This window comes from Sinocyclocheilus grahami, unplaced genomic scaffold (assembly GCF_001515645.1).
Source record: "Sinocyclocheilus grahami isolate Dianchi unplaced genomic scaffold, SAMN03320097.WGS_v1.1 scaffold36.1, whole genome shotgun sequence".
In the NCBI taxonomy this organism is placed as follows: Eukaryota; Metazoa; Chordata; class Actinopteri; order Cypriniformes; family Cyprinidae; genus Sinocyclocheilus; species Sinocyclocheilus grahami.
In genome coordinates, this window is record NW_015505215.1 from 492,724 (window position 1) to 515,952 (window position 23,229).

Consider the following 23,229-nt stretch of genomic DNA (forward strand, 5'->3'; position numbering starts at 1 on the left):
GGTTTCATATTATTTTATACTGTTTTCAACAAAAGCTTACATTTAAAAAATATATATATTTAGTATGGCCATCTTTATTATTGTTTATAAAAAAAATCTATTTTTAAATATATATTTTCAAGGTTTTTTGTCTATTTTTAAGCAGCCTGTAATTGAGGAAGAGGCCTTTTACCTGCGTCGAGGGGCTTCGGGTGAATCATTGGGCGCCACACCTCTTGCCACGGAGGCCAGAAACTCCTGCCTCTTTTGTTGCACCAGGCAGGCAGCGCGGATTATCTTATGACGAGGCGTGCGGAGGTAAGGCCGGTTGACTTTCTGTGCAAGATCTTCAGTCACCATTTCCAAGTCAGTCTAACAAGAGGAATAAGAGTATTAAGCTGTCACTAACTCAGAACATACATAGTAAGCATATCCCATAACTAGCATCTGTGTTACTAACCTGCATAAGTTCAAATATTTCCTTTTTTGTGCTTCTGGGCTCCAGAAAGAACCCATAAGGGTAAGAGCACTTGAGAATACGACGAGTCTTGAGTAGTTCATGCACTGCATCTTCAATGAAAGTAGTATCTGGAGGGCCGCCTTCTCCTGCAACAACACAGTAATACAATAAAGGAGTTAATATCCAATTTAAAAAGTCTTAAACTTGATCTACTGCTAAATGTAGAAGGAATCACTGTGTGAATATAAAAGCAAGTTTTATTCTCTATAGAGTGCTTCCAGTCTGTAAATTTTACAGACTGAAAAAAGGTTGACAATGCATTATCACAGCTTAGAAATAATTCATTAACACTGATTATGTAACTGTGGTTTTGCATCTTACTTCCACTCAAAACTTTGCTCAGTTGTTCCATCTTGTCTTTGGCCGTCTTAAGCAGACGTTCTTCCAGCTGTGGGAAAAGATAACACAGATAAAGACCATTTGCCTCACATCTAATATCACATCTAATGTCAATCCACAGACTGCCAAATGTCTGTTCACTGACTATATGATGCATAAACAGCAGGTAAAAACAAAAACGGTGGTTGTTCGTTTTAAATGCCATTCAGACGATCTCTTCCAGTCAAGGTGGTTGTTGGTCAGACTAAGCTGCATTGTGAACCAAACTTCATGCCATTCACTGTAGTCGACGACTATGTGAGACTGCGTCAAATCAGGCAGATTTTTGTAGACTTTTTTTTTTTTACCTGGTAGCTGTGCTCGTGGTTCTTAAAGCGTGTGTAATAGTGCATGAAGCGATCCAATTGCTGGAAGTTCTTGTGTTTCTTCTCAGCCTGCAAAAAACAAACAAAAAAAACATAAGTGTGTGTAAACATCCAGGCACAGCCATAATCAGTTGTGAGATATTTTTCTTTCTTCATTATTAAAAACTCCATAACTCTTATTGTGTTGAATAAATATATAAACAGACAAAACAGCATGAGCATGTATGTAAGAATATGTACCTCAACGGTCATCTCTTTAGACTGCTCCTCCACCTGCTGAATGGCCTCATAGCGTGTGCAGCGGTAGTAACCTCCTGTAGAGGAACTGTGTTTTTTCCACTCTTCCATACAGATCCAACAGAAATCATACTTGCACTGTACACACATACACTCTTGATTAACAACACCTAATCTAAAACAAACTATTAGTCTTCTTTTATTATGTCACTAGCAAATGCATATAGCAGTCTAGCAGGCAGCACACTGGGAGTTTTGGTATTCTGACAGCAAAGATTGTGTTTGTTGCTAGGAAACCATCTCTCACTTTTTATTTTTGGAGTGCTAGTACTTGCAATGTCTTTCCCTGTTTAGTAACCTTGTTGCAGGATTATCAAGATTGAATGAACAGTAATGCATTCTTTCCTAAGGCACACCCACACATTTTTTGTTCTTTTATCAAAGAGATTTATCCAGATTTCCTCATCTACTATTTATTTAAATGATTTAACATCAGCCCACTGTTGCAGAGGCAGAACTTTAGAAACAAATCTTAATCTTAACAATAACATTTTATTAAGACTGTCATAACAAAAAAAAAAAGCCATAACAGCAAGCAGCAAAGCTTAAATTCAATGCTTTCTAATAATCCTCATTGACCCTTCCAATCAGGTTTTCATCAAAAGTTCCACTTTTGACAGTCTTGATTTACTCTTTTCATGGCTCACAGCCATATTGGCACAATTCCCTCTTGGTTTACTTCTTACTGGAAGATAATATTTCATCTCTTTTGAGAAACACAACTCTTTTACTCAGGGAGTCCCCCAGGGTTCTGTTTTTGGCCCTCTCCTTTTCAAAATCATATCACCAACCATTATGGTCTCAGTTATCACTGCTTTGCTGAGATTTATTCTACCACCTGTTCTGATATACACCCTCCCACTCATTTCGGCCAGTGGCACTGGGAATTTTCTTAAACTTAACACAAAAGAGATTTAAAAGTAAGAGGGCCGAAACTCAGATTTGTGCATTGATTTTGAAGTTTTTGTCAATCCCTTTCAAAATTCCTTGGTATCATGTTTGACCTTTTGTTCCCTTCCAAAGTTCACACCAACTCTCTTGTCAAGCCTGCATTTTACACCTCTAAAAACCTCCATGACTCTGCTCCATACTTAACCTGGTATATACATAAATCTATTATTATTACGCAAATAACCTTGGCACATTGCATGTGGTTACAGCCCTCATTCTTCTGAATGGGAGATTTGCAGTTGGCACAGGGTTTGGAGTTGGTGAGTAACCACAGGCAGTTGGCAGCATCTTCATACGCATCACTTACACCTGCCACTGTAATGGAAAAAGACAGAAATAAAGTTGCTTGAGGTCCAAAAATGGTTTTGGACAGGTAGGAACAATACTTCAGGATATTTATCTTAGTAGTTACTGAAAAGTACAGCAAAGCAAGCTCACGTTCTTCTGGTTTCATATCATTGACTTTCTGGAGCCACATCTTCCAAGTTTGGCAGTCACATGGTTCATGGGCTTCTCCTTGGCATTCCCTGTGGGGAGAAACCCCAGTGTGACGACAGGCCTTAGCATAAAGGAAATTCCTTTTCTAGTGAATATTTTATTTATGTTCTATACATTTTAGTTGTTGGTGGTGGACAGGCTTTTGGGGATAAAAATGTGTGTCAAACATGAGTAAAAGATTAACCTATGCTAACATATTAACATGGTGTAATAACAATTTTTTTAATCCGTTCCTTGTACCCTCCAGGTACAGGAGTTTGAGATGTTGTAGTTAAACATTTATCATTATTTTTTTCCCTGCTGTTGACTACCCAATTAGGACAGAACGGTGACCTACCAGTTAAAATCACTGATACAGAACACAATGTTGGAAGACTGTTGACCTCAGACACCTTTAAATAACAGCTTCTTTCATTTTAGATTCAATCCATATTCACTTAGGCAGATTAAATGTGTGTATGAGACAGAGAGGGGAGGGTGTTTTGACTCAAATGTAATGCTCAGATTTTGGCACAGGCAGTGATGAGATACAAGCCCACTGTGTGGGTGTGTGTATATGTCTATGTGTTTGTGTGTTGGGGACATAAGGACCAGAGCTGTGGGAAAGAGAAACTCAGCCAGCTGCATCAGCAGTGACCACTGTGAGCAGAACCTACATACAAACACACATTCTTCCTTCATTTCTATACATTTATGTAACACAGGCGATCTTTTTGACAATGTCTCTGTAACATGATTTGCACTGCTAAAATAAGTGCAGAATATGAGTCTAGAAATACTATTAATATTATTTAAATAGGCTACTATTAATATGTTGCTATTACTATTAATCACATTAAATCATGTAGTAAACTGGAGATTTTGTTCAGAATTACAAATCCTCTCTTCTGGTATAATGGCTTATAAGATTTGTATCGGTGACTGGCACTGACCAGCAGAAAAGATGACCCTTGCCACAGTCCACCGCAGGGGCCTGGAGGCGAGGAAAACTAAGCGGGTCAGAGGTGCTGGCACCTTGCCCCTGTCCGGCCAATCGCACCGCTCTATCACAGCCAGCCCGCGGGCACCACCGGATGGCAGGATTATTCTCCACAAATGCCTGAGGGAGAAGAAGAAAAAGTGTAAAGAGGAGGACAGAGAAATAGAGACAGAGAATGGAAGAGAAAGCAAGCGAGGGAGGCATTTAAAATGCAAAACACTGCCTTACTCATTTAATATGTGGCTCTCTGCAATTCTCTGATTCTAATGTATAATGACTGCTATACTGTATATTTGACATTTTTAGATGGCAACATGCAACTTTTATCTCATGTCCTCTTTTTTCTTATCAACACAAGTTATAATAGATTAGTGAATTCTTTACTTGATAGTTTCTGACTATAGTAAAAATGGCCTTGGACCTCAGTACTAATTTCAATATATCACCAATTAAAGCAAGAAAACAGAATCATTGGTCATAAGAACAACAAACCAGTAAGAGAAATAGAGTTGCACTGTAGCTAAATATCTAAGCTAAATAGCTGCAAATTAACATTAATAATATATATAATATGAACTTATATCATTCAAAAGTTTGGGGTCAAAAAGATTGTTTAATGTTTTTGAAATGTCTCTTTTGCTCACCAAGGCTGCATATTTTGGCTGCATCCAAAATACAGTAAAATGGTAACAGTGTGAAATTATTACAATTTAAAGTAACTGTTTTCTTTTAGAATATATTTTAAAATGCAATTTATTTTTGTTATGGCAAAGATAGATTTTCAGCACCCATTAATCCAGTCTTAAGGGTCACATGACCCTTCAGAAATCATTCTAATATGCTGATTGGTTATCAAGAAATATTTATTATTATTATCATGTTCAAAACAGTGGTGTTATTTAATATTTCTGTGGAAACCCTGATACATTTTCAAGTTCAAAATAACAGCATTTATTTGAAATGGTAATAATTGTTTTAATCTGTAGCACTTTGGGATTTCTGCTTGAATATAAAGCGTTTTAAATAAAATATATCATTATTATTATCATTTGCAACATCTTTATAATCACTTTTGATCAACTGAATTAATGAATAAAAGTATTAATTTATTAAAAACATTTTATTGATACCAAAATTCTGAATGGTAGTGCGTATACTGAAAATTGAACTATTATACATAACAGAAGCTTAATATCATAAATATAAATACAATAAAGCAATATTAACTTGCATCAAAATTTCACATATATTTACTGATTTAGTAAGTTCATGTATGTAATAGGTGCGATAATGTACAGTCTAGGTTTGTCAAAGTAACTGGTCACACTTTATTTTAAGATGCAATTATAACTATTAACCAGTGTTGGGCAGTAACGCATTACTTAGTAACGCATTACTGTAATTTGATTACTTTTTTAGTAACGGAGTAATTTAACGCGTTATAATTTTCAAAATAGTAATTATAGTATAGCTACAAGCCGAGGTCTCTATACGTTACTGCCGCGTTACATTGCTGACAGAATGCAGTGTTTTATAATCTAGAGATTGTAAAAAGGATGTAGCACACACACTGTTGAGTCCAGTGCCAGTGGATTAGAGACCTGCTCCCGCGAGACCCGACGCAACAGAGCGGGACAAGATGGGCGAGTGTGGGTGGGTAGACACTCGTGTGTGTGCGGGATGCGGGAGAATAAAATGATTCATGGGACTCCTGCAAAATAGAAATATCTAAAACAAATAAATTGTTATTCATGTATTGCACAAAAGCAACATGAACTAATATAAAATATAAACGAATAACAGGTGCAAGCGTATGCAGAGTTTCTATTTAGGCTATAACACGTGTTTGCAGCGTTGAGCAATGCAGTGCTGAAATGTGCATGCTCACGAATACTCTCATTATAACACACGAATTGTAGACATTATGAAAGATTCATTATGCATATATTTATTGTGTTATAACAGAGATTTGTGAGATTGCTATGAACTGAAATGTCTTTTAGAGATTATAAATGCAGACTCTTTGCTGGCATTCTGCCATGCCAAACCATGCACTCAGCAGCCGCTTGCTTTAGTTAAAAATAACAGTGTTCTATGAATGTTGATGCTTTAAAAACAAGTATTTATCGGGAGAGTGTATGCTGGGATTTCATAAATTTCATGGAGAAAAAAGTAACATAACTAGAAATGTAACTAATTACTAATTACATCTGAAATAAAGTAATCAGAACAGTAACGTGATTACTTTTAAAAGGAGTAATCAGTAATTTGATAACATTTTCAGAGTAACTTGCCCAACACTGCTATTAACTATAATAACTACAACTTTTGCCTCAAACAACTGATTTGCTGCTTTTTAATAGTTAGTAAGGTAGTTGTTAAGTTTAGGTATGGGTTAGGATTAAGGGGTCTAAAATGTGGTCATGCAGAATAAGGTATTAATATTAATGTGCTTTATAAGTACTAATAAACAGCCAATATGCAATCTAGTTAATAGTAAGAATAGGACCGGTTACTAAATAACTCTTTATTCTGCAATAAAATGACCCTCTGGCTGTACATTATCCCTCAAATATGAACCATTATTAAATGAAAGGGGTCGTATAATGCTGCTAAAAAGAACATTATTTTGTGTATTTGGTGTAATGAAAAGTGTTTGTGGTTTAAGGTAAAAAAAAAGCCTTTCTGAAACGCGTCGATTTTTACAAAGCTCATCGGTCTGAAAAGCGAGGTGTGCTCTGATTGGCCAGCTATCCAGTGCATTGTGATTGGTCGAATACCTCAAGCGTGTGACAAAAATGTTACGCCCCTTTCCATACTGTGATGTCGTGTCCCGGAACGACAAGACAAATACATTAAAACCCATTACAAACGAGGCATTTGTAGCATCCAGTGGGGACATAATTACTGATTATAATGACTTATACTGTCTTTTTACGAGTTGCATCGCGCCGCGTAAACATAAAACTATGTCTGCATTTGTGATCGGAGAAACGACAAACAACAAGTGCTACTCTACACTGCTCAAAACTCACATTTGAATCATCAGTGGCAAATCCTTTAAATATGAAAACGTACTTACAGACTGTGAGTCAGAACAGATGACATTGTAGTCTACTCCACCAGGATCAGGAAACAATCCTCCATAAAATGCGCTGCACACATCTTAATATTTGAGTTGATCTGTTCTGGAACAGTGTTGTAAATACAACTTAACCACTGATTTCTAGTCGTGTCCTCTTTTGGAAGGCCAAACAAAGTATTTTCACTTTCGCAACGAAACACACAGCGTCTTCACAACATGGCGGCAGCGGCGGCAACAATAAAGTTACGCCTTCATTCTTTGCGTGAACATTTGGGCAGCGTTATGCAAATCTTCCCACACAGTGACATAGACATGTGGGGGCGTGTTTGAACGAGGCATTTTAGGAGGGTGTGGACCAGTCTTAGCTTTTATAAAGAATATCTCTTTGGGTTTGAGACTTTAGTCTTTGCAACTTTAAGGATCTTATCTATTCACGAACAGTTTGTAACACTGCAAAGAGAAAGGAAAACTTGAAATCACATCATATTACCCCTTTAAATAAAATGATTTCTGTCATTTAAAGTTTTGAGATTGCTGATTAAACAAAACTAAACTAAAAATATGTTGTCCTTTCCGGTTCATCTGATCTGCTGAGTCTTATGATGCCGGGATCTGAGTTAATTTTTACCAACAGCTCCAGAAGTCTGTTAGTACCCTCTGACCCTGAAAATGGCTACAACAGAGCTCAGACGCCCCTGTGGAAGATTCAACATCACCATGGCAACATAATGAAAGTCTTGGGACTCCACAGCGTGAGAAGTGTCATTCTCAGACATTCTCAGATGAGAGCTGCCATTGTTACGGTTACTTCAACACTCTCAGCTCCCATTTCAGTGTTCCACCGTTCTGGACTGACTCCACAATAACACCAAACACATAAACTCCACTGAGAGGACTGATCTCTTTGACTGGAAAACCAGCAGCTCTATGAAGGCAGAATCACAGGGTTTAAATTGGCTCAAAACTGGAGCCTAATGCTGTATTGCTTAATCTATCTTTGTGTTTAACTCTCCATATCACTAAATAAAAAAATTACAACAGTATCTATGCACATATTTAAGACTAATGTGCATCTGATCATGTAATTATACCTTGATGTCAAACTGCAGATAACGTTTGTCCATCTCTCTGGACACAATGCTCTCAATGACCTCAACAGGAACCAGCTGGAAGCAGTCATAGGCTGGGCAGAAGATGTTATGGGCCTCCCCCTCCTGAATCTTCATATTCAGGAAACTGCCAAGGGCAAGTACACATGACTGAATTAATGTAATTCATAAATACCATAATACCATCACAAATAATGTAATGTGACTGAATTAAAAGCCTCTGAAGAAAAAGCCCTCACCTTTCCCAGCATCCTCTGCAGAACTCGTGACCACATGGAATATCAACAGGCTCCTCAAACATGGAGGCCGCACACATACAAATTCCGCACTGACAGTGGAGAACAAAACAACATTAGTGAGAAAATATCATGTTAAATGCTATACACCTAGATATAAACTACATTCTAAACACGAAGCAGTATCAAATTGATCAGAATAATAAACATTTGATAAAATGACATCTGGCCGTTTAATCTCATGACAAATTGCACTACAGAGCGTTCCGATGAGGGGGTCAAAACAGGACAGAAAATAGCTTATTACTTCTAAATTATGATGTTTTTTTGATGTAAAAATGTTGATAGCGTTGTAAGTGGACCTCAGAGAACAGTACAAAATAATAAAAAAGGCAGTTCATGACCCCTTTAACTAATTTGTCATTTTAGATTACACTCCAAAAGCACTTGCATGCTAAATGAAATGCAATAAACCAACGTCTGTCATTCGGCTATCAGAAGCACAGGATGCAGAAAAAGCAAGGTCAAAACTCTAATTTCACATTTCGGCAATACATTTTTTTTTTTGAATGGTAGAATTTAATCACTGGAACTTAGCAGCCAAAAATGGGTTAAAAAAAATTGTATTATAGAATTGTTGCCTTTTTGACTATGGTGTAGACTTGTGCCGGTATTCGGTAATGCGATACATCACGGTAATGATTATGCACGATATTGTTATCGTGGGCACTTCTAAATACCGTGAATAATTATATATTACAAATTATTCCGAATTTTGAATGCATTTTAAGAATACTTTTCCCATCAACTGGTCAAAATGCACAACACCCTGTATGCTGTGTGAAAGACGCGTGCGCACTCTGATGTAAACAAGCGCGGACCAGAAGCACATGGTGGACGGGACATGTGAGAGACGCTCTGGATGAAAGTGCACTTTCACTCTCTGACAGCAGATGGCGCTAAACTGCAGAAATAATAATAATAATAATTCATTTAAATGCAGCCGTTACCCCGGAAACCCTGTAAACAAAGCAGCTGCACTACTTTCTGTTTCTGAATCGTGTTTAAATGATTTAAACAGCCATTCAGATTTGTGTATTTGCTATGATGTTCATCACAGCGTCAAATACTTACATATTTAGACTTAATAGGCTATTTATTTATCACAGCGTCAAATACTTACATATTTAGACTTAATAGGCTATTTTTTTTTTTTTTTTAATTTACATTTTAATCTGGACTACAACATGCCCTAGATATTGTTTGAAAGTGTTTTGATTGTTTATTGTTCGGTCACACTTTACATTAGGGCTTCATTAGTCAACATTAGTTCATTTCATTAGTTAACAAACTGCCAATGAAAAATTCTTCTGAACATTCATTAATCTTAGGTATTGCAATATTTAATAACACGTTGTTAAAATCAAAAGTTGCAACGGTGTTATTTAATGAGCTAACCTGAACTAAGACTTGTATTTTTTAACAAAGATTAATAACTTCTGTAGCAAATGTAGCTATTGCTCATTGTGAATGTTAATGCATTAACTAAGGTTAACTAATGCGGTCTTATTGTAAAGTGATACCTATTGGTCTTTATAGTTCTTTTGCACTTTAATCTGTGTAAAACTTTTAACTTTAAACATTTTTCTGTATTGCTTTATTGCATTTAAATGTTCAGTTATTTTTGTTATAAGAAAAAAGTTATTAAACCTGTTATATTGTATTATGACAGCACTTTTTTAAACTAAATTTCAATATCGTGATAATACCGTATACCGCGATAAAAGCATCAGCAATTAATCACAACATGAAAATTTGATAAAGATATGGAGAAAGAATGTTCATAGAGCAACATTTTCATATGCAAAAAAATATTTTAAGGTTTATCTGCAGGTGAAAGTTCAACCTTGGTGTGAATATAGATTCATAGATATGCACCGTGTAACAAGATTTTGAACAGAAACATTCATGTTTGGTATTCTTATCCCATTTATGGGATTTGAACCTACAACATTTCAGTAACCCAGATCTAACCCCATGGCTACACCACCAAAATTGATCTACCTATGCATTAAAATTCATTACATTAAAACGAACTATTGTACATCACCTCCACAGAAGAGGCCGTACAATGAGCTACCAACCACTAATAGAGGAACAAATCTGATCCCTCACCAAGGAGTGATCATCATCAGCAGGGGTCAGGCTGATCTCGTCCGGGGAGGTGATAGATGAGCGTGTGGTGCGAGGCGTACGGGGTGAGGGCAGGGTGTCCCAGGTGTTGTAGCCTCTGGGCGGAGGAGTTGGCATCTGAACACCTGAGCGCTGACAGCAGTTTTCAGCATTAGACATCCAAGCTTCCAGGAGTTTCTCCCTGTCCCAGTCTAAATTTTAAAGGGAAACTTGGGTCAGTATGCATGGCCAAAAAAAAACAAAAAAAAAAACAGTACATGAGGAGTCACACAGATACTAAAAATACACATTCTTTCACCTATCAAATGCATTTTTTCAGTGGAATTCACAGCTGATTCAAGTGTTTCAAAAAGGCTGTTCTTTCTGGGTGGAAAAACTACCCAGATGTTCCGTAGGTTAGTTCCACATAGGACATGTATGCCTGTCTTCATAGTAAACCTGCCAGTCATGGCTGGTATACTCCCACATGGGAGGGGAAAAAAGGAACTGAAGTATGCTATTAGCAATAATGAGTAACCATTAAAACGCATTTCAAGACATTCACTTCCCAAAAAAAAAACAGAACCAAAGTTCCTCATCCTCTAGTTCAAGGCTATGGCATGGGATGGTGGTGACATATAAAAAGGACATATACTTTGATACCTTCAAATGAACTTATCAGTCAACATCAATGCAGTGTGCTGGGGTAAGAAAAAATAAGAAATGCCACTTCCCAGAGGAAATCCTGGAGACAGATTCCAGACGTTGAAGGCAAGATAACACATTCCACAGTCCAAGGCAAAACACATCAACAAATACATACTGTACAACCAAATAAAACTTGCTTCCAAAGAAAGAGGCAAGATTTTCCCAACTGAAAATCCTCAAAATGCATTACACCCGCTAGCTCAATCGTCTGTACTCTACTGTGTATACCATCATAGTCTTAGGAGTCAAGAGTGTGAATTCGGGTTTAAGATTAAAAGAAGGTGAAACTGCATATTTGAGCCTCGGCTGGCGGTCTCCAGAGAGGCTGTGGCAATAATAGCAGCGCACATGAATCAGAGCTCTGCCCTTTTCTCCCATGGGCTCTAGTCATCTGGAACAAGGCCTGCTAGACAGCCTGCTCACATAATTGGAGATTATTAAAGAAAGCACTGATCCAATTATGAGTCTGGTGCCAGAGAGTTTAGCAGCTCTAAACATGAGTGCTCTTGTAAAATTAAGGGGAAGGAAATATTTAGGTCTGCTTTGTGAGCATGGATGCTTTTCAGATTTGCTGTACAGCAAAATACCTTATAGGTTAGTTAACTTCTCCAGGGGCAATACCATACATGTTTCCTATGGCTGTTTTAAATGTACACAAAGCTATATTCTTCATGAGTTAGGACCTGGAAGGATTGCGTCAGATTGAACCTTGTAAATAGGCCTACACAGAATATATGCCCACAGATTTACACAGAATTTCCAAACAAAGTTCTACAAATTTCCTGTCCCTTGCATGTTTGTTTGCTAAATAATAGTCGGAAGCATAATATCCATAATAGTCCGAAGCAATGTATCCGTTCAAACCAAATTACATGCCTTATCAGGTTTTTGAGTCAAGTGGATCTGGAATGAAACAAGAAAAATATGCTTGAATATATTAGGTAAAAAGAAAAAAAGTGTCTTAAACACAGTGAAAGTTAGTCAGTCCAATCAATTTGCACCTTCCAAAGATCATTTGCTTTAAACTGAAATCTCTGTCATCATTTACCTATGCTCAAGTCGCTTATCCATCAAATGACTTTCTTTTCTTGTGTAGAAAAAAGAAAATTGAGAAAAGTTGAAAATATAAATGTTTTTTTCCCCACAAATGAATCTGTGGTCATGTTTAATTACTTCATTCTGTCGTGTTAGTTAAATCGTGGCACAATATACTAGTTTGGTCCCTCGTTTTAATTTTCGTTAAATCGTGACACAATATATTGAGGGGTTTTTTCCCCCCACATGTCATGTGTGAGGCTCCGAAAAAGGAGTTAATATAAAAATGTTGTAATACTTCAGATAAGGGAACGCATATTCACTATTAACTATGTTTTCCATCAACAAACTCCTAATTTGCTGATAATTGATAGTAAGGTAGTTGTTTAGGTATGGGGTAGGGTTAAGGGATCTAGAATATGGTCTTGCAGAATAAGGCATTAATCAGTGGTGGACGAAGTAGACAAATCAAGTACTTGAGTAAAAGTACAGATACAAATAATAAAATATTACTCCAGTAAAAGTACTCCTTTTTCAATTTTACTCGAGTGAAAGTACAAAAGTACTTGATTTTTTGATGTACTTAAGTAAAAAAGTACTGATAGATAGATTTATTTCGCAATTTTATATAGGCTACTTAATTTAAATTTATATTAGCACATATTTTTTTATAATCCTACTGCTCAAAATACCTGGGATTTCCCAAAATAACCACTATATGGAGTCAAGATATATTTTTGTTGTTGATATGGACTACGTTGACGAGAGTGATGTAGTAATGTTCACTATGAAGCTTACACCGCGAAGTACCTGAGAGAAATCAGATTTGACCATCTGATTTTCACCAGTAAGAAAAAAGTGTTTTAAAGCTTGTTGTTTTGCAGAACATCACAGTTATATATGACATGAGAATAAGGCCTGAAGTTAGGAAGAACATTTTAAGGAAAATATAATTATATTTTCATAATGATTTTTTTCTTCTCAAACCTTGTCTGTGGTGTAAAAACACCCCTGGCCAAATGCCCCCAGAGGGCATCACTTCCCACTTTGATAATTACTGTAGTTACCATGTTCTGAACATCACATCCTTTCTTTTTTCCTCAGATGTAATCTATCTAGCTGGTTGAATAAAAATATTTGGACTTTAACGTTATATCTAAAAATGACCTCAACTTAGCACCAGCAAGCTTGTTAGCTAGACCGTTAGCATCAGCTAACAACATTTACTTATTTTCAGTATGATTATGAATAAACATTCAAATCGGTCTCCTCGGCTAGTTAATCCAAACAATATAAAAATGTATACTGTTGATAAACAATATAAAAACAGACGTCACAGAGCTAAATGCGTAGCATTTTAATAAAACTGTTAACGTTACGGCAGTGGGGAATATGAACGTGCTTGAGTTATTTTATTAATCTGTGCTATTTTGGATTTTTTACCTAAAACATAGAGACACTGATGTTGATATGTCTGCATTCAAGCATTTCAGTGGGCTTAAATAGATCACCCTTTACAGCAGATTTAGTTCACAAAAAACTGACAATTTTGACCTAAATATGATTTTCAGTTAAAATAATTAATCCTAAAATTCGACATTAGTAACATACTTTTAGCAGCATCAGACGCGCGCGCGCTCACAAGATCTCCTGGTTCTTACTTGTGAATTCAGTTCACTGGAGACTCGCACTAAACGGTTCATTTGAATCAGTGAGTTTTTCGACTCGAGAACAGCTGCAATCGGATCATTCTAATTCGTCAGTGAATCTTTTGGTGCGATTTGTGAACTGATTTAAAAGGTTAATTGAAAAGAATCGGTTCATTCTTGAATCAGACACCGCTTCTGCATGTCGGAGCGCGTGATATATTATAAGGAGTAACGATATGTTTTATGAAATGTAGTGAAGTAAAAAGTACGATCTTATGCTTTGGAATGTAGTGAAGTAAAAGTAAAAGTTACTCAAAATAAAACGACTCCAGTAAAGTACAGATACTTGAAAAATGTACTTAAGTACAGTAACGAATTAAAACTACTCCGTTACTGTCCACCACTGGCATTAATATGTGCTTTTTAAGTACTAATAAACAGCCAATATGCTAGTAATATGCGTAATAAGAAACTAGCGTGTTCCCTATTCTAAAGTGTTACCAAAATGTCAAAGCTGCTCTTTTCAATAAAATACAAATGCATGATCATCACTGGCTGTCAAAAAAAAAAAAAATAGAACAACAAAGCAGAATAAACCAAACAAAACCAGAACAAGCAAACCAAGCCATACCCAGTTTTCAGCCACCAGTGAGAGTGTAGTACTCTCAACACATTTTTCCATAATTCAATTTGGGCCAGCCAACAGCAGTGAATATACCTTTGAGTGTTTGACACAATCATACCATGAGCCCGAAGAAGAGCCTCTGCGGTGAAGAGAGGAGCTTGCAACATATCTGCCGTCTCCACTATCAACATGTCCTTCAGTCTCCTGAGGTCCTGCACTCGCAAACCTTCATAAAACTGAAACATAGACAGTTACGTGTTAATCATCGAACCATAACTAAATCAGCAATCAGTCATCTGCATCAAACTTTTATATTTTTATTGGTCTACAAAATACAGGTTAAAGGGTTAGTTCATCCAAAAAATTAAAATTCTGTCATTAATTACTCACCCTCATGTCGTTCCAAATCCGTAAGACCTCCGTTCATCTTCGGAACACAAATTAAGATATTTTTGATGCATTCTGACAGCTCTCTGATCCTCCCATAGACAGCAAGGGTCCTTACACAATCAACATCCAGAAATGTAGCAAGGAGATCGGTAAAATAATCCATGTGACATCAGGGGTTCAACCGTAATATTACGAAGCTACGAGAATACTTTTTGTGCGCAAAAAAAAAAATACTTTATTCAACAATTCGTCTCCTCCGCGTCACCCTAGCGTCATTTTGGAGAGTATCTACTGAACGCAAAACAGCGTATGCTATTCTGTCTCAGCTGCGGCACGCGGATACAATTCCTACGTTGTTTGTGCTTTGATTTGAATGTAAAACAACGTATCCGTGTGGTGCGGCTGACACAGAACAACATACGCTGTTTGCGTTCAGTGGATACTCTCCAAAATGGCGCTACCAAAATGACGAATTGTTGAATAAAGTTGTTTTGTTTTTTGCACACAAAAAATATTCTAGTAGCTTCATAAAATTATGGTTGAACCCCTGATGTCACATGGATTATTTTACCGATCTCCTTGCTACGTTTCTGGATGTTGATCGTGTAAGGACCCTTGCTGTCTATGGAAGGGTCAGAGAGCTGTCAGAATGCATCAAAAATATCTTAATTTGTGTTCCGAAGATGAACGGAGGTCTTACGGGTTTGGAACAACATGAGGGTTAGTTATTAATGACATAATTTTCATTTTTGGGTGAACTATCCCTTTAAAATCTGTCACATCTGGACACCAAGGCTTGAGGCCAATGTTAAGGTCACAAGAAATTCCAGAGTTTATTTGGAGAGCTCACCTCCCTGCGGTCTAAGGCTGCATACTCTGCCTCGATATCCTCTGCATGGGGGTCAGTGGAGAAGACCATCTGAGACTCCAGACTAAGCGCAAGCTCCTTATGGTGTTGCCTTTCTGCACAGTCACATGGGGTCTCCTTGATCTCATTCTCCGCAAACAGGTCTGCACCACGCTTCAACAGAAACTGCAAAAAGAGGGTAATACTGTTAACATACAGTGGAAAGATCACTAAATGAAAGAGGTAATGACATGAGGAAACCTTAAAGACAGGGTAGGTGATTTGGTTCAAAAACATTTTTTGTTAGGCTGGTTGAAAGTCTCTTCACATCCCGAGAGCAATTACTAAGTTAAGTGGTCTAAATTTATTTATACGTATTTATATAGTCTGTGGAAGGCATAGGACCCTAAAATGTTTGTCCAATGAAAATGTTCTACCCTACCTTTAATCTTTTGAGATAAGGTTTCACTGAACTATGACTACATACAGTATCTTTCGGAACATACTCCATTATACATAAATATCAATTTGCCAAATTTTTGTGAAATGTATATGTGGAAGAAAAATTGCCCAGTCAAATTTTTTTGTGTGTTTGAGATTAGGTAAAGAATTGAAGATCCGTTCCAGGAAGTTTCAAAACATGAATCAGTTATATTTTAAAGCGGATATAACACAAAATTTCTCCCAACCTCATGTTAACCTTGAGTACCTATAGAGTAGTACTGCATCCTTCATATCTCCGAAGAGTGTTTAGTTTTATCAGATTTATAAAAGACAGATACAGCTGTACCGCTTCTCTCCAAAAACAGTTGAGCTCCTGAAGGCGTGCTGTGGGCGGAGCTAAAGGGTCACGAGAATGCGCAGCTTTTGCATAGCGATTGTCTGCAAGCTGTGACATCAACATAAATAAAACAGGAACAAAAACTTGATTGACTTAAATGATCTATGGCTAAAAATCTGATCCCGATATATATATTCAATCCAGAATCAGATCCCAATGACCCGAATGAAGCACATTGATGGGCTGCTCTTGCTCTGGTTGATGTGCACACGCTCTTCCAGAAGAAGTGCCCATACAAGGAATTCCACCCTTTATGACATCATACAGGGCCATACTTGAAAAAAACGTTCCAAAACTGAAATGAACCCTGAAGGAGTACCTTTGGCACAAAAATACTCCATCATACATCCAACTCATTTTTTTTTTTTTGAGACTTTGGTCACATTTATCATGAGAATCCAATTCTTTAACAGTGTAAAATAATGTTCTATATGTTATGTACCGCTTCTCTCCAAAAAGAGTTGAGCTCCTGAAGGCGTGCTGTGGGCGGAGCTAAAGGGTCACGAGAATGCGCAGCTTTTGCATAGCGATTGTCTGCAAGCTGTGACATCAACATAAATAAAACAGGAACAAAAACTTGATTGACTTAAATGATCTATGGCTAAAAATCTGATCCCGATATATATATTCAATCCAGAATCAGATCCCAATGACCCGAATGAAGCACATTGATGGGCTGCTCTTGCTCTGGTTGATGTGCACACGCTCTTCCAGAAGAAGTGCCCATACAAGGAATTCCACCCTTTATGACGTCATACAGGGCCATACTTGAAAAAAACGTTCCAAAACTGAAATGAACCCTGAAGGAGTACCTTTGGCACAAAAATACTCCATCATACATCCAACTCATTTTTTTTTTTTTTTGAGACTTTGGTCACATTTATCATGAGAATCCAATTCTTTAACAGTGTAAAATAATGTTCTATATGTTAACATCAGTGACTGCAACAATCAATATGAACCAATTAATAAAAACTTGAGCATTTATTAATCTAAATTGTTATTTTATTTATTTATTTGTATATATCCCAATACATTTTAACTTGATTTATAAATTAGCTAACATTAGTCCATCCGTTATGAACATTAACTAACAATGAACAATAGTATATTCATTATTTAACATTAACTATAAACATTTTTTTTTTAAACACGTTGTTCAATGCATTTATGTATACTGTATGAACTAATGTTAACCTTATTGAATCTTACTATAAAGTGTTACCCAATAAACACTTTTCAGAATCCATCTTCGGCTTCTGCATATATAGACGGTTTAATCATTTCTACTGTCAAAACAAACATCTCAATTCAAGATTTCTAAATGTTCCACATCAGGGGTCTCAAACTCAAAGCACCTTGTGCCTACGAGCCAGGTGGTTAAAAAGGTAGTCAAATTACTGGAGGTATGGTTGTGCAATATGACAATATTAGAACATGAACAATTAAATGTCTCCACGATCTGCCATTACAGAAAGATTGTTAGCGCTACACCTATTTTGGTGTAGTCAGGTGCCGTGTCCAAAAACGGTTCCCTATTCTCTATCTAGTGTTCACTATATGGAAATAGTGAATCAGTGAATGATTTTGGACACAAAAACTGTGTCTGTGCACGTTTTGACAGATACAAGGCTTCAAGTGTGTTTTATAATAGTCCTATATGTACCTCCACACATGTCTTCATCCCTGAGGCAGAGGCATAGTGTAGTGGTGTGTTTTTCTGGTTATCGGTGGCACTGACGTCAGCACTCTCATATTCACCACGGTCCAGTTTGGCGCCGGTCCATTTTAGGATCATCTGGAGGCACTCAGCCCGTCTGCATTCATCTTCATAGGGACGGGCTAGTCGCGGCTGCAGCGCCCCTTCGGATAGCAAGATATTTGGCCCCATGCACAACACATGCAATGTGGTCTCATTGTGCATGTTACGTTTGTTGGGGTTCCCATCCTTGCTGAAGAGGAAGGACCTGAGAAAAGATGGCATGGACAAATAAAAGGTAAAAAGCACTTTCAATAAACATTAGGAAACGGTAAAAAAAAATTGCAGTCATTGGTTTTGCTTTAAGAAACCAGATTTTAGGAATGTATCGATAATAAAATTCTGACAATGACAATATGCCAATGATTATTTTTTTACACCACACCACCCCCATATAGAACATATAACTTTCCAAAAGCAAACTAACACGAGTCTCCTTCCAACAGCTATAAATTTTGAGCAACACTGGCCTGCTGATTCGGACCCAGAATCTTCAACATATTTGCAGTTGAAACAGCTGTTTTGCCTTAAAATAACTTTCAAAGATTGGCCTCTAAAATTCCACACTTTCTAGGCCAAAGAGTTTCACACTGGGCAAGAAAAACAGCAGAATGTGATGATTTGAGTACTTCTAACAGTTTGGAAGCCTTTAAGAACCAAGGAAATCTTGTATCATTTATCAAATATTGCTTGGAGCCTGACAGATAGACCTATGAGTGTGTCAGATTCAAATGTTTTGCGGGTCAATGACATAAAGAGTGTCTGCAATAAGGAAATGGAACAATTTTGTTTAAAACCAAATTCTTCAAAATCTTCTCTCTGTATTCATGTTGGTTTCATATGGCTTTGAAAATATATATATACACAATTTCCAAAAAAGGTTATAGTTTAATGACTAGAAAATGTAATGAGTAGAAAAATTATTTAGGGAAAAAAAAAGTAGAAAAATTATTTCATGCGTCGTAATTATTATTATTTTTTTTTTTAAATATATATATATTATTTATCCTAGAAAAAAGGATGAATTCTAATGAATTCTCAATTCATAAATATCATTACATCTTCAGGTAGTGGCTCCAGATCACATTTAACTAACATTGTCTTGTCATGGAAAAGGTTTATAAGATATTTTAAAACACTTATTGACACTGACAGAGTCATAACGGTCTTCAGGCCATCTTTATGGTATCATTTCTTGTTTAATGTTTTCTTTTGCATTTTTTCATGTTGGTTGGACCCCATGATTTGATGGACAAATGTTTTTAACATTTCCTAAATGCACATTAACATTTTAATAAGCAGTTTTGTTAGAATATTTTTATAAGAAATTATATTAAAAGCCTATGCCAAACTACCTAATAATATGGTTTTTAGTCTATGCCCCCAAAAATCATCAAAATTAATTATAATTTAGAAATTGAAAATAAGCTCATCATAGAAGATTTATTCAAGCCATTGTACGTAAATGGCATTTTTAATGTATTTTAATAAATTAATAGATATGACAACAAAACAGTGATATTAGCACATTAATCACAGCTACAGATAAATAAAAAACTGAAAATATCTTCTTTTATGTTCCAAAGAAGAAATAAAGTTTTGGAACAACATGCGGGTGAGCACATAATGACAGAATTTACATTTTTGAATGAAAATTTACATGAAAATAAGAAACCAAACCATGAAGTCAATCATTAAACATCTGGAAATCAGAAAGCAACTCGGTAATAGCTTAAGTAAAAACTAAGCAGAATGCCAAAATACTAAATATTACTGGATAAACCGTGTCTTACCGGAGTATGCGTGTCATGGCATGTCTGGCAGCATAATGGAGCGGGGTGTTGTGTTGGTACGGTTCCCCATATGAGGTGTTGGGGTCTAGAGACTCTTTGAACTGAGGGTTACCCTCGTACAACTGATAGGCCAGAACCTCATCTCCACTGATCAGTGCCTTGCGGAACTTGGTGGCCGTGTTCCCCATCTCTTGCTTCCCTGCTCTCCAGAACGATCAGACCTCTTCAGCCTGTGGGTCCACAGATAGCCGACATGGTGCGCTTCCTGGAAACAAGAATAAAGCAAAGAATGTGTCCACTGTACTTCATCAGATAGGAGCTAGCTACATCATATAGCAAACACAAGCCAAAGAAAATAAATCCAACTTGAAGTTGTGATAAATGTACAACCTTTACAACCACGTTGGGCTGCACGATTAAACGAATGCGATTGTCATGCGCATTTTGTTAAAAAAGCCGGTTCTGTAATCAGCAGGAAATCATCATCACGTGCTTTCAGATGGAGCAGAATTTACTACACACTGCCGTAGTTCACTGACAAGATATGCAAAAAAAAAAAAAAAAAAACAATAATAAGAACTCAGATAAACCGTATATTGCCGTAGTCGTGTGTTTATTATTCACGTTGAATCTATGAAAGCAATTGAATCTTTTTGTCAATTCTATTAAATCAATTCTGTTTATTCAGCTGCAGCGATAGGCATTTTCTGGGTTTCTTCTGCGAGGCGTATTTGGAGTTTCAGCGCGAGAGCGCCCTCTGGCCTTTGGATGGAGATTTACTGCTGATCACAGAACCGTGCTTCACTGAAAGATACGCATGACAATAGCAGCTTCTGTCGAATCGCGATCTCGATTCCATTTCGATTTATCGTGCAGCCCTAACTCCGTGTAGTAAAAACCTGCAGGAAAAGGCCTGAAGTGCTTATTAGAAGCAAACTGGCTCCGCACCATAGCCAAACAGCACTTACAAAACAAAATCACGTGTTTAACCACATGAGAGACCTGACAGAAGCAGATGCTAAACATGTCCCACTTCACATGTGTGCCCTTTAGAAGACCTGCAAGAGCATAGCCGCTTCTAAGAGCTGATCTAAAACCAGCACATCTACGCGAATCCTCGTCAACCTTCCAGAGAGAAAACTGAAAACAGGTCTTGGATTAGAAGCGGACGGCTAATTGTCTCAACACACTGACTCATTCTCCACAGGAGCTTGTGAGGAACGAAACAGACTTCCTCCAGGAACACTATAGGGGCTCCCGGCTCCCTTCGCCAACTACTGTCGACCTACTGCGAGCAGGTTCTGTCGAGGGGCAGGATTCAGCAGGGCAAAAGTTATGCCCCCACAAATGCCATCTGTCAACATGGACACCTGAGGTGTCAGCTGTACTCATTTTTACACCGACATTGCAAATGTAGCATCTTAAGAGCAGAAAAAATAAATTGGGCCATTTACAAATACTGACTTGAATTTCATCACAGACAAGCAACCTCATGGGTAAAACACAACTCGTCTGGCATAGTTTCACGGCAAACCTCTTTTGGTCTCGAGTTGGCTTATATTGAGCGTTAAGTGTGAACTATATTTTAAAGAGGGGTGCCATATAACATAACAATTATGTCATAATTTCCTCATCCTAATTCCAAACCTGCTTGACGTTCTTTCTTCTGCGAAATACAACATTCTGAAGAATGTTGGTAAGCAAAGAGTTTTGGTTACCATTGACTTCTATTGATAGACCAAAAAAAAAACAAAAAAAACACTGCAACATTTCTCAAAATATCTTCTTTTATGTTCCACAGATGAAAGAATGTCATGAGGAAGTAAATGCAAACGATGGACGAATTTTCATTTTTGAATAAACAATCTCTTTAAGCTTCTCATTGGCAAAACGTACAAAAAGTTTCATTCAATCATTGAACATCTAGAAATCTGAAAGCCACTCGGTTATGATAGCTTAAATCACACACATCATTTTAATCTTTTTATATCAAAGTGCCCCAGATCTGCAGGGCATTGTAATGCGCTTGTCATGTCTAACCTTACAAAAATATATTGCCATGGTAACCATACTTACTTCCCACCATAAAACAGTTATGAGAGTTATATTATGAGTTCGAGAGTTACTCACATAAAACCACGTAATTTAAAAATCCTCCACACAAAAAAAAGTGCACTCGCTAAGTTTTTGTTTTTGCAGTTGCTTAGTACTTGTTCACTTTGCTCACACTTCACGCATGCATATAATAGACATTTTTGGATTCAATTTCAATCATTTTTGTGTATAAAATAAACTAAATTATTATTGCTGTCTCTGTCAGTTGCATAAGGTTAGTCATGTGATCCAAGCATGGCAGCACCCACAAGTGGCATGTAGTAGAAAACAGCTTTTTCTAGAAGCCCAAGTTATCTGGAGCCTTCATCTTTCGTGGACCATTTTTAAAAAATTCTCTTTCTCCATGTATCATTTTTTGATTTAGCAAAAAGCTAAGTTTGAAGCATATGCATGTCATATTAAATCTATTACAGACATTTTTGGATTCAATTTCAATCATTTTTGTGTATAAAATAAACTAAATTATTATTGCTGTCTCTGTCAGTTGCATAAGGTTAGTCATGTGATCCAAGCATGGCAGCACCCACAAGTGGCATGTAGTATAAAACAGCTTTTTCTAGAAGCCCAAGTTATCTGGAGCCTTCATCTTTCGTGGACCATTTTTAAAAAAATCTCTTTCTCCATGTATCATTTTTTGATTTAGCAAAAAGCTAAGTTTGAAGCATATGCATGTCATATTAAATCTATTACAGATCTACGGCAGCAACAATAACTATGGCATTTTGGCAAGGAAACTATAGTTATAACTTTTGTAAGGGTATTACGATACGTTAACGTTTAATTTCTCCTCCAGTTAGAGAGTGAAATGCTCGGCATGCAGGAAGTCAGCTGCTGTGTGTGTGTGTGTATGTTGTGTGTTGTGTGTGTTGTGTGTGTGTGTGTGTGTGTGTGTGTGTGTGTGTGTGTGTGTGTGTGTGTGTGTGTCCCCAGTTTCTTC

General features: G+C 37.0%; 1 protein-coding gene across 1 annotated transcript in view; it reads right to left on the bottom strand.

Annotated features, from left to right (window-relative positions):
• The window catches only part of LOC107581531 (ankyrin repeat and IBR domain-containing protein 1-like), a 38,478-nt gene that overhangs the window by 9,587 nt on the left and 5,662 nt on the right, over positions 1–23,229 (bottom strand). Inside the window, exons 2-16 of the mRNA XM_016267107.1 lie at positions 20,178–20,442; positions 18,292–18,592; positions 15,788–15,970; positions 14,666–14,783; positions 10,534–10,742; positions 8,362–8,450; positions 8,105–8,249; positions 3,882–4,048; positions 2,890–2,978; positions 2,636–2,766; positions 1,444–1,578; positions 1,186–1,272; positions 821–887; positions 440–585; positions 173–351 (exon numbers count right to left, since the gene is read on the bottom strand). Of these exons, the coding sequence (XP_016122593.1) occupies positions 173–351; positions 440–585; positions 821–887; positions 1,186–1,272; positions 1,444–1,578; positions 2,636–2,766; positions 2,890–2,978; positions 3,882–4,048; positions 8,105–8,249; positions 8,362–8,450; positions 10,534–10,742; positions 14,666–14,783; positions 15,788–15,970; positions 18,292–18,592; positions 20,178–20,365 (2,234 nt within the window). The 5' untranslated portion in view covers positions 20,366–20,442. The remainder of the gene's footprint in view (positions 1–172; positions 352–439; positions 586–820; positions 888–1,185; positions 1,273–1,443; positions 1,579–2,635; positions 2,767–2,889; positions 2,979–3,881; positions 4,049–8,104; positions 8,250–8,361; positions 8,451–10,533; positions 10,743–14,665; positions 14,784–15,787; positions 15,971–18,291; positions 18,593–20,177; positions 20,443–23,229) is intronic.